This window comes from Pogona vitticeps, chromosome 4 (genome assembly GCF_051106095.1).
Source record: "Pogona vitticeps strain Pit_001003342236 chromosome 4, PviZW2.1, whole genome shotgun sequence".
Taxonomy (NCBI): Eukaryota; Metazoa; Chordata; class Lepidosauria; order Squamata; family Agamidae; genus Pogona; species Pogona vitticeps.
Window position 1 is genome coordinate 8,132,311 of NC_135786.1, and position 12,076 is coordinate 8,144,386.

The 12,076-nt window shown below is 43.6% G+C and overlaps 1 protein-coding gene across 4 annotated transcripts in view; it reads left to right on the top strand.

The window, feature by feature from the left end:
- The window catches only part of CHRNA4 (cholinergic receptor nicotinic alpha 4 subunit), a 96,806-nt gene that overhangs the window by 62,151 nt on the left and 22,579 nt on the right, over positions 1 to 12,076 (top strand). For all 4 annotated transcript variants that reach the window (XM_072996738.2, XM_072996739.2, XM_078392001.1 and 1 more), the window contains one exon: positions 6,365 to 7,748. In XM_072996738.2, the coding sequence (XP_072852839.2) occupies positions 6,365 to 7,748 (1,384 nt within the window). The remainder of the gene's footprint in view (positions 1 to 6,364; positions 7,749 to 12,076) is intronic.

The window sequence follows — 12,076 nt, forward strand, 5'->3', positions numbered from 1 at the left end:
GTTAGGTCTTTGATGGGGCATTAAGAGCCACTGGCTTTACAAAAGACCTGCTCCTGGTAGAAACAAAAAGGGCTAAAACTCATTTACTTACATCAATAGAGAGTTTTTCAGATTCCCCTTGCTGTGGGACTGGCTATGTGAATGGGTCTTCTCTGGAGCAAGTTCAGAGGAGGGCAACAACGATGATCAGGAGACTGGTCTATGAGGAAAGACTGAAAGAACTGGGCCTGTAATGTCAAAATCTGACATTACAGTATTGGTTATAATAAGCAGATTTATTTGCAGGTAATTGCTGTAATTACCCCCTTCATGGATCACTGCCTTGTCGTGGTGAAGGGGCTTGAGTAACTCAGAGAAGCTATGGGCTATGCCGTGCAGGGACACCCAAGACGGACAGGACATAGTGGAGAGTTCCGACTAAACGCAATCCACCTGGAGTAGGAAATGGCAATGCCACTCCAGTATCTTTGCCAAGAACGCCCCATGATCAGAAACAAAAGGCTAAAAGATATGACGCTGGAAGATGGGCCCCTCAGGTTGGAAGGCATCCAACATGCTACTGTGGAAGAGCGGAGGACAAGGACAAGTAACTCCAGAGCTAATGAAGTGGTTGGGCCAAAGCCGAAAGGACGCTCAGCTGTGGACGTGCCTGGAAGTGAAAGGAAAGTCCAATGCTGTAAAGAAAAACACTGCATAGGAACGTGGAATGTAAGCTCTATGAACCTTGAAAGAAATTGTATTTGAATAAATGCAGCCTTTCATGCTTCCCCCTTCTCCTTACAGTTCTCTGAGTTCCTCGACTGCAGAAAAATTCCATCCTAACTGGAAAATTGTGTGCCCAGAAGCTTCTGGAACAAGTGAGCCTCTATTTGAAAGCTGTTTTCCCCACCCATGCAAATGCCACAGGGCCCCCGAATAATCTTCAAAACATGGTGAAATTTTTAGGAAATTGGTCTTGCTTCAAAAAAGTAGAATCATAGATTCATGAAGTTGGAAGGAGCCTATGAGGCCATCAAGTCCAACCTTCTGCTCCATACAGGAATACAAATCAATAGAGATCTGCCAGGCGGTTGTCTATGTTTCTCTTGAATGCCACCAGTGTTGGAGTGCTCACCACGTCTCGAGGTAATTGGTTCCATTGTTGTACAGCTCTAACAGTTAGGTTTTTGCAGATATTCAACAGAAATCTGACTTCCTGTAACTTGAGCCCATTGTTGTGTGTCCTGCACTCTGGGAATGATTGAGAAGAGATACTGCCTCTTCTCTGTATGGCTGAGTATTTGAAAAGTGTTATCCTGTCTCCCTTCAGTCTTCTTTTCTCAAGGCTAAACATGCCCAGTTCTTTCAGTCTTTCCTCATAGGGTTTGGTTTCCAGTCCCCTGATCATCTTTGTTGCCCACCTCTGAACTTGCTCCAGTTTGTCAGCTGCCTAGAGTAGTCCTAGTAACCAGATAGGCGAGGTATAAATGGAATAAATAAATAAATCCTTCTTAAAGTGTGGTGTCCAGAACTGGGCACAGTAATCTAGATGAGGGCTAACCAATGCTGAATAGGAACAAAAATGGATCTTCTAGGAAGTGAAGCTGGGGAGCAGTTTTCATAACCGTGGCACACTGGGCCAAAGTTTTCATATGCAATGCCAAGATCCCTTGCTTGGTTGATTGCCACCAGATTGGATACTCAGTGATTAGACTGGAACTTGACTGTGATAATTAATAAATTGGGTGTCAGCCCTTCCAGACTAAACATTTACTTGCAAAGCAGACTGAGTAATTACGTTTCCCAATTGCAGACATAATATGCAACAATGTGATGTCATTAAGTTTCTATCATCATCTGTCTGTCAGTAAAAAAACAATTTGACAGACACAAATATGCTGCCAATCCATTATGGGTACTTTGATGGTAATGTACCAGAGTGGATAAGAATCTGGATTTTGAATGGAAAAAATTGCAGTTTACCTTGCCTCCTCCCCATTTCCATTCCATGGTCTGTTGAAGTTGTATCTCCTCTTCCATTTCCATGACAGTGGAGGACAGACTACAACTCCCAGCGTAAATATTACTGGGGTCCAGAAAACAAGTATCGCCCATCTTTCTACTCGTCCTGTATAGAGATGGACATGAACTGAAGCATGTGCTAGAAAAAAATAAACATAAACTGGGCTGGTTCATGGTTTGGTTCATGGTTCAGATCAAGGATCCTGTTTTGCTGAAACAAAGCAGAGTGCCAAACTTTTTCTCCCTTGCTGCTTTGTTTTGCTTTAGCAAAATGGGATACACACTACTGCCCCACCACTTAGCTGACCATTTAGCAGGCACATAGGCAGCAGGCCCAGCTGCCGTGCAAGGATCTGGGCCTGCTACTTACCAAGATGGTGGAGGCAGCCTCAGTAACTTCAAGGCAAGGGAGGGAGATGATGGGGACAAGAGGAGGTGGTCACCCCCTCAGCATAACCCTGAATAATGAACTGGGGACAGTTTGTTTTTTGGGGGACAGTTGTTATAGTTCATGGTTTGGAGGTACCCACAAACCACAAACCATCATGAAGCACCAGTTTGACACTTCGTGCCCATCTCTTATCCTGTAGTTCAGTGCTTTTTTTAAAACTCTAGCTGTATAGGACTTCCTCTCTAAGAATCTCCAACCACCTTCGTTAAAAGCCAGGGATTCTGGAACATTGTATCCAGACCTTTTGGAAAATCAAAAATGGAGAAAAACTTCTCCAATTGGCCTAAAAACAAAAAACAACCAAAAAAATGGAGTCTCCAGTCAAAATGTATTATTTAATTTTGACTTGAGAAAATGCCATCTTTCGCTTAATTCTTTAGATTTCATCCCCACCAAATGAAGTAGACCCCTTCACGGATTGCTGCCTTGTCGTGGTGAAGGGGGGGGGGCTTGAGTAATCTAGAGAAGTTATGGGCTATGCCGTGCTGAGACACCCAAGACGGACAGGACATAGTGGAGAGTTCTGACTAAACGTGATCCACCTGGAGTAGGAATTGGCAAGCTGCTCCAGTCTCTTTGCCAAGAAAACTCCATGGACAGAAAGAAAAGGCTAAAAGATATGATGATGGAAGATGAGCCCCTCAGGCCGGATGGTGTCTGGCATGGTACTGAGGAAGAGTGGAGGACAAGGACAAATCGCTCCAGAGCTAATGAAGTGGTTGGGCCAAAGCTGAAAGGATGCTCAGCTGTGGACGTGCCTAGAAGTGAAAGGAAAGTCCGATGCTGCAAAGAAAAATACTGCATAGGAACCTGGAATGTAAGATCTATGAACCTCGGGAAGCTGGATGTGGTCAAACAGGAAAAGGCAAGAATAAACATTGATATCCTGGGCGTCAGTGAACTAAAGTGGACCGGAATGGGTGAATTCAATTCAGACGATTACCATATCTACTATTGTGGGCAAGAATCCCGTAGAAGAACTGGAGTAGCCCTCATAGTCAACAAAAGAGTGGGAAAAGCTGTACTGGGATAGAATCTCAAAAATGATAGAATGATTTCAGTATGAGTCCAAGACAGACCTTTCAACATCACAGTAATCCAAGTTTATGCACCAACCACCGATGCTGAAGAGGCTGAAACTGATGAATCCTATGAAGACTTACAATACCTTCTAGAACTGACACAAAAAGGATGTTCTTCTCATTATAGAGGATTGGAATGCTAAAGTAGGGAGTCAAGAGATAAAAGGAACAACAGGTAAGTTTGGCCTTAGAGTTCAAAATGAAGCAGGGCATAGGCTAATAGAGTTTTTTTTTTAAGACAACAAGCAGGTCATCACAAACACTCTTGTCCAACAACACAAGGAAATCAATCCTGAGTGCTCACTGGAAGGACAGATCCTGAGGTTTCAGTCCTTTGGCCATCTCTCGAGAAGACTCCCTGGAAAAGACCCTGATGTTGGGAAAGTGTGAAGGCAAGAGGAGAAGAGGATGAGAGGGTTGGACAGTGTCACTGAACCTACCAACATGAATTTGACCAAACTCCAGGAGGCAGTGGAAGACAGGAGGGCCTGGCGTGCTCTGGTCTGTGGATTCATGAAGAGTTGGACATGACTTAACAACTAAACAACTAACAACAAAATGAAGTAGATGGAATTGTATCAGTTCCTCTCAACTTTCTCATTCTTAGTTTCTTCCTTGTTGAAATCTAATCTGTGAACTCTTTGAGGCTGAATCTTACGTTACTGTGTAAACTGCCATAAACAAAAATGTGCTAAGCAAAAATCTGTGTGAAAATTCCCAGTTTTGTGCCATTGCTATAGATGTGTAAGACTTCACAAACACTACCAAAACATATAATAAAATTTAGTCAGATGGGCATATTTCTGAACATGAGATTTTTATTTTATTTTATTTTGGATTTTTCTGGGCCCCATGTGACTTGCCCCCAATTAGCAAGTTTCATACAGGAGCACAAATTAAATCTCCAGCCTGTAGCAATTGAACAGCTTTGTGCTAACAAACCTCCAAACCAAATCTTAATGGGAAAGACCACACAACGTGTATAAATCTAAAACCAGTAGGTAGTATTTGTGTACCAAATACCCCATCAGCAGCAATTGGTATCTCTGTAAGAACATGGTCAGGGTTAAGCTGCATTATCTTGTAGAACTGGAGACCTGATTTTGGGTGAACTCTTTGTGAAAGAGGCTACCAACAGAGGTAATCTTATTTTCTATATTTAAGCAAAATACTACATATCCTGAGTTAAGGATTGAAAAGATGAGATCTCTGGGAACATCTTTGCATATTGCTTATACTTGAGAACCTGCTTTTCCCTTCCTCCTTATTAGTCTCTACTGCAGTCCCTACATAACAATCCAGTTTGATAGTTAAACAAATATCTCGTTGTTATTTGTTTTGTGTGATGCTAAGAAAAAGGAACCCAGTCTACTAACAAAAAATGCACCCGCCACTGGGATTTTAGGCATTAAAAGATGTGTAAAGGTGTCGGAGTGGTCCCCGCAACAGCCTGAGAAGTGTGTGACCCAGCTAGTGTAAAAATTAATGGAAAGGTCAACGCCTCCCCCGGCTAGACCATCACAGCCTTGTTGAGTGTAAAAATAGGACTTCTAGTCTTTGAAGCAAGGAATCTTCTGAATACTGCAAATTCCCCACTGAGGTGCTTCAACATGTCAAGACAGAATAAATCAATGAGGAAAAAAAAAGAATTTAGAGAACAAAGAATTTAGAATGTGTGTATGGGGAAGAGGGGATTCCTGTGTGACTACAGTGTTTAAATGGATCAGTATGCTTCAAGCATTTAAATGTGAAGCCATATTACAAAGTACTAACGAACCATATTTATTCAAATCTGTATTTCTGTCCCTGTATATTTGTCTCTTTAGCTATGGGAGACAGACCATCTGGAATCAGAGAGGGTTGTAAAGTAGGTAACTTCCGTGAAGCTGGTGGCCAGTTTCCTGGATCATGTTATAGAGTCACTGTCATACATTGTCATACTTGGTAGTATGTGAGGGGGACCCTCACTTCTAGTTGTTAAGAAACAATATCTTTAGAACAAAACAAGTTGCCTGAGAGTTGCTTGTTTTGGAATCATACAATCTCAGAATAATGGAGTGGGAAGGGGCCTATAAGGCCATCTAGTCCAACCCCCTGCTCAATGCAAGAATCCAAGTCAAAGCAGATCTGACAGATGGGGGTCCCATTTTCTCTTGAATGCCTTCAGCATCAGAATGCTTACTACCTCCCAAGGTGATTGGTTCCATTGTTATACTGTCGATGCTGCAGAGCAAGACGCACTGTCCCTGTGCACCCTGTTTTAGTGGAAGAATGCAAGATGGTTTCTATCTGGACAAATGTATTTGGAGCAAAATTCAATGGCTTTTCTGTGCTCATTCATTTTACAAATTGCATTGGAGGGTAGTTGGGTAAGACACACAATGCGTGACAGGTGTAGCCATAACTCTATTTATCATTGTAATCTCAGGTCTATTTGAAACCAATTGACACACCTCCCACTAGAGAAATAAGTACTTTTGATGTGTGCTGTCCTAAGTACTCTTTTTTTAAAGAGGAAGCAAATAACAGAGAGGAGGAGAAATATCCATACTGCTATTTATTTATGTTGCGTACTTCTGTCCCACTCCATCTTGAAAGATTTCAGGACAGGCTGCAAGAAGGGCAGGACAGGGCGAGTGTCTATGCAGGACGTGGGAACACATGCTTCAATTTTCTAGGCAACCCAGGATATCACAAAACACAATTCACATTAAGCAATGATCCATCCAAGCATAGCTCATTTTGGGACAACTCCGTAATAACCCTATGTCTGAGAAGGTCTTGTTCTGATGGTTATCTTTGGTTTTCTTCTTCTTCTCTCCTCACGCAGTGCCGACGGGGATTTTGCCGTCACCCACCTCACCAAAGCCCACTTGTTCTACGACGGACGTATCAAATGGATGCCTCCAGCCATCTACAAAAGCTCCTGCAGCATCGACGTCACCTTCTTCCCTTTTGACCAGCAAAACTGCACCATGAAGTTTGGCTCGTGGACTTACGACAAGGCCAAGATAGACCTGGAGAGTATGCATCGCCATGTGGACCAACTGGATTATTGGGAAAGTGGAGAATGGGTGATCATCAATGCCGTGGGCAATTATAACAGCAAGAAGTATGAGTGTTGCTCAGAGATCTATCCTGACATCACGTATTCCTTCATCATCAGGCGGCTCCCTCTGTTCTACACCATCAACTTAATCATCCCTTGTCTCCTGATCTCCTGCCTGACTGTCTTGGTCTTCTACTTGCCTTCAGAATGTGGGGAGAAAATCACTCTTTGCATCTCAGTCCTTCTGTCTTTAACTGTCTTCCTTCTCCTCATCACCGAAATCATCCCCTCCACCTCCCTGGTCATCCCTTTGATTGGGGAGTACCTGCTGTTCACAATGATTTTTGTCACCTTGTCCATCATCATCACTGTGTTCGTGCTGAATGTCCACCACCGCTCCCCTCGCACCCACACTATGCCAGATTGGGTGAGGAAGGTCTTCCTCGATATTGTCCCACGTCTCCTCTTTATGAAGCGCCCTTCGACTGTGAAGGACAACTGCAAGAAGCTCATCGAATCCATGCACAAAATAGCCAACTCTCAACGTTTCTGGTCTGAGACTGAAGTGGAACCCAAGTTCACTACCTCATCCTCCAATAGTCCCCAAAGCAACGAGCAATCACCCACTTCCTCTTTTTGTGCTCATCTTGATGACCAAGTGAAACCACCCCCCGTCTGCAAGTCACCTTCTGGACAGTACTCCATGTTGCTTGCAGAGCCCATTCGGGCTAGTTGCACGTCCCTCCAACCTCCCTGTCACCCACTGGGAGACGCCCAATCCAGTTCGATCTCCAAAAGCAGATCACTCAGTGTCCAACAGATGTACAGCAGCCCAGGAAAGGCAGAAGAAGGAACCATACGCTGTCGGTCCAGGAGCATCCAATATTGCTACTTGCAAGAGGAATCCTCACAGACCAACGGACAGTCCAGTGGGTCACCGGCCTCTCCGCGGTGCCATCTCAACGAGAAGCAGCCCAAAGCCAAGCCTACTCATTGCAAATGCAAGTGTAAAAAAAACGAGTCAACCAACACAGCAGGGCAAGGGAGCAAGACTCTGGGCATGAAAGATCAGCAGCTTCTGCTGATGTCACCTGCCTTGAAGTTAGCTGTGGAGGGTGTCCATTATATCGCAGACCACCTGAGAGCAGAAGATGCAGATTTTTCAGTAAGTAAGAACGACTTATTTTCATCTTCCTCTGTTCAACTCTGTGAGACAACCCCCAAAGCTATTTAGCATAGGGTCTCCTTTGCTAATAGAATCAAGGAATCATCGTATAATTGAGTTGGAGGGGGCCTATAAGGCCATTGGGTCCAACCGTCTGATCAAGGCAGGAATCAAAATCAAAGCAGATCTGACATAGGGTTGTCCAGTTTTTTCTTGAATGCCTCCCAAGCTAATTGATTCCATTGTCGTACTGTTCTAACATTTAAGAGGGTTTTTTTTCCTGATACTCAGCCTAAATCTGGCTTCCTGTAGCTTGACCCCATTCTTTGTCCTACACTCTGGGGTGATTGATGACAGATCCTGCCCCTCCTCTGTATTTGAAAAGTGCTACTAAGTGTTGAGTGGCATGAATCGTAGGCTTGCCTTTTGCCAGAAAAGTGGTGATGTCAATATTTAAAGCATGCCCAAACTTTGACTCTTAACCTTTAGCCTTTCTTCAAAATCAATGTCCCTTATTATTTTTCCTCTTTGCTATCTTGCCAACATCTTTTTCACCTTCCACTAGTTTGCTTCGTCCTCCCGTGATCCTAGCCAGTCTGGAATCATGAACTGGATATGATATCTTCAGAAGAGTGTGAAGGCAATTAGTCTTAGATACAGTGATCTCAGAAAGGGCAAATAAAAACTATTATTAAGATGAGGAGAGTGCTTTACTGGTCATGGGGCTGATCTTCAGGGATCACTCCCATCTTCAACATCCTCAGACCCTTAGCAAGGATTCATAAACAGATCAGTGCAAAGGTCTAGGGCAGTGGTTCTCCACCTTGGGTCCCCAGATTTCTTGGACTAAAACTCCCAGGAAACTTCACCATGAGCTGTGCTGGCCAGGATTTCTGGGATTTGTAGTCCTAGAACATCTGGAGATCCAGGTTTGGGAACCACTGGTTTAGATAATGTTTTGATTTTAATAAGCTTTTCTGTCAAGCTCCTCTTTCTTCCCATTTCAGATCAGCATTAATTCCTGTTGTTGTTGTTAAATCTCCAGTTGTGCAGCATCCTGCAAACACATAGAACCATGCTTAACCAGGAGTCATCTTAGAAAAAAATTATTTTTTGGACTACAATTGCCAAAATCCTCCAGCCAACCTGGCCACTAGCTGGGGTGTGTAGGTGGGTTGGAAGCTGGACACCAAAAGACACCAAAAGACAATATCTCTAAGTTCTAGCATTGGTCTTCTGTAGATGCCTATGTGTGATAACTTGTACCCATTTGTTCAGAACTTTTAAAAAACATGGTTGAAATATCTGAAGCATTAAAATCTTTCTCTCGTCCTTAAACATTAAAATCTTTCTCTCGTCCCCTCCTGCCTGGCTGATCCAATCACTATACATAAGCAGAGCTGGATGTGTTCTGATGTTCATAACTGAAAATGTGATTTTGGGCCAAATTGCAAAAAGCTGGGGCATTTTCTCTAACAGCAAGCTCTGAACTATACTGGAAGGAACACCTTGTAAAGTATCTAGAAGCCAAGGGAAGGTGGGGATCAGGGAATCTGAACAAGCGTGGCGAGGGCCAAATAGCTTTCCTCCTTCAGAAAGAAAATACAAAACCTTTTGTTCTTGAGGCATATGCTTCTTAATGGTTTTCTCATCTGTCAATTAGTTTTACTGTGTGAATGATTCATTCGTTTTCCAGTATTGCTCATGTTTTCTCACTCCATTTTCTGTAAGCCATCCTGAATAGTTAATTTGGAGAAGTATATATGACCTCAACGCTTCTCGCCCTTAAAATCTTATACCTTCTCTTCAGTAGCTATAGATGACGCCTTAACCTTTTTCTGACTTGGCAGCTTATGGCCTTACAGAACTCGGGGGGGGGGGCTATTTCTCCCTCTACCCCAAACTCTGTAATGCCTGCCTTGAGGAAAAATCATCAAAATCCTCCTTTTAAATCACATTTTTGTTGTTTTCTAGGTCATCAAGTTACTTATATGTATGGTGTCCAAGCAATGGTTTACCATTAATAGCCCCCCTCCAGTGAGTTCCTGTCGTCCTGTATGGATTTGAACCCAGGTTCCCTGAGTCCTAACCCAACACTCTTTCTATTACACCACACTGGCTGAAATCCAGTAGTAAGTTACAACAAAAGTAACCCAATTGAACTGATGGGATTTGGTGAATTAATACCCCTGTAAATTCCATTGATTCAATCGGCCTCCTCCAGTTGTGACATTCTACTGGATTTGGCTCCTTATTGGCTCACCAAAATATCATTTAAGTGGGCTAATAAAGTTATTGTAGTGAGACATGATGGCGCTGTGGGTTAAACCTCGGTGGGAAGGTGATGGTGTTCCGTGTCTAGTCACACTGGCCCCGTGACCATGGAAACTGTCTACGGACAAAATGCTGGCTCTACAGCTTGGAAATGGGGATGATCACCATGCCCTAGAGTCGGACACGACTGGACTAAATGTTAAGGGGAACCTTTACCTTCACTAAAGCTATTGCCTAACATTGTTTTTGATTCTTCATAGAGAGACTTTGTAGTTTGCCCTTTTGTGCTGTTGGTCTCTTTCTTTAGATGCTATTCTTGGGCCTTCAGGGCCAAAATCAGATGTCAGAAAGGTTAGCGAGAAAGGCCGAAATGACTTCCAGTCCAGGAGATTTCACAAGCAGGCACAAAGCCTCTCTTTCCCTGCTTCGCTCCCATGATGGGTTCACGGAGATGAGCTCACCATCCCTTCATCTGTTCTGCTTTTTCCGACCCAAGCTAGACCATCGGTATCCTGCTTTGCCCTCTATCCTATGACCTCCCCACCTCCTTTGCTTTGGGTCACTCGTCGCCTCTCCAGCAGCTGCAACGTGACCTAGCAAAATCTCCAGTGGCCTAACGCTAGGTCTTGCCTTCATGCCTAAGTTTAGCATCCTGCAGTTTGCTGTGAAAGCTTCAGGAGCTGAGCTTCTTTTTCATCAAAAGGGGGAGGGAAGAGAATTGAAATGTTCAGTAATCACAGAGGAGAGAGCTGGGATCCTTCCCCAAGGAAAATCACAGGGGGAGAGGGAGGGTCAGAATTTCCCAAGGTTTGCCTAGAGACCCCCATCAGGTTTTGAGTGCTGGGATCGGAGAGGGCTCCACACGGTGAACCTCATGGATCCTAGCCGCTGTTGATGGCGCTGAGCTCGCTTGCAGGACTGAGGACCAAAGACTGCTTGGTATAATAACCCATCCCTAAAGCTATTATCTGGAAACAGAAAGTCTGCACCTTGCAAGAGACAGATAAAAAAAAGCCAAAGAAGAGAATTCAAAAGGCAGGCTGCAGTGTTCATTTCTGGAGAGTACGACTGCATTTGCTTTTAAAGATAAGCCACCAACAAGACAGGGAATTATTATCGCCTCTGTCTGCGATTTACAAAAAACCGACTCTGGGTCATGCCTTGGTTCGGAAAGAGTGACACAGCAAAGGAGTGCTCTGTGGGGAAATCTAGACAGACAGGCTAGCTTTTCCTGGCGGGACCTAAACTTCAGATTTCTGCTGGGTTCCAAACAGAATTTGGAGAAGCTGCTTTTTCAACTACAATTACGTCAGAATGGCTGAAACCCTGTTCACAGCACATGCCAAATCATAACGCAGTAAACTGTGCTGCTTATATACTGCCTCAAAGTGTTTAAAACACTCTCTAAGCAGTTTACAATTTAATTATGCGAGTTATACATTGCCCGCCGCCCGTAGTGAGCTGGGTACTCAGTCTGGAAGGACGGAAGGCTGTCAACCTTGAGCCAGCTGCTTGAGCCCGTCAGGATTGGACCCATGTTATGAGCAGAGACTTGGCTCCAGTAACTTGGGTGCATAAAGAGCTGGCTTATATATACACACTGTACATATTTTATATTAGCATATTCAAATGCTAAGCATTAATTACTATTAATATGAGTATTAATAGCAATATTTATTAATAATTTGTATTAAATATTAATAATATTAATATTAATTAATAGTAATTTTTAATGATACTAATTATTAGCATCTGCAAATACAAATATACAATATTAGCATATTAGTATGTGTGTGTGTGTTTAGTCGTTTAGTCGTGTCCGACTCTTCGTGACCCCATGGACCAGAGCACGCCAGGCCCTCCTGTCTTCTACTATCTCCCGGAGTTGTGTCAGGTTCATGTTGGTTGCTTCGCAGACACTGTCCAGCCATCTCATCCTCGGTCGTCCCCTTCTCCTCTTGCCATCACACCTTCCTAACATCAAGGTTTTTTCCAAGGACTCTTTTCTTCTCATGAGATGGCCAAAGTACGGGAGCCTCAGCTTCAGGATCTGT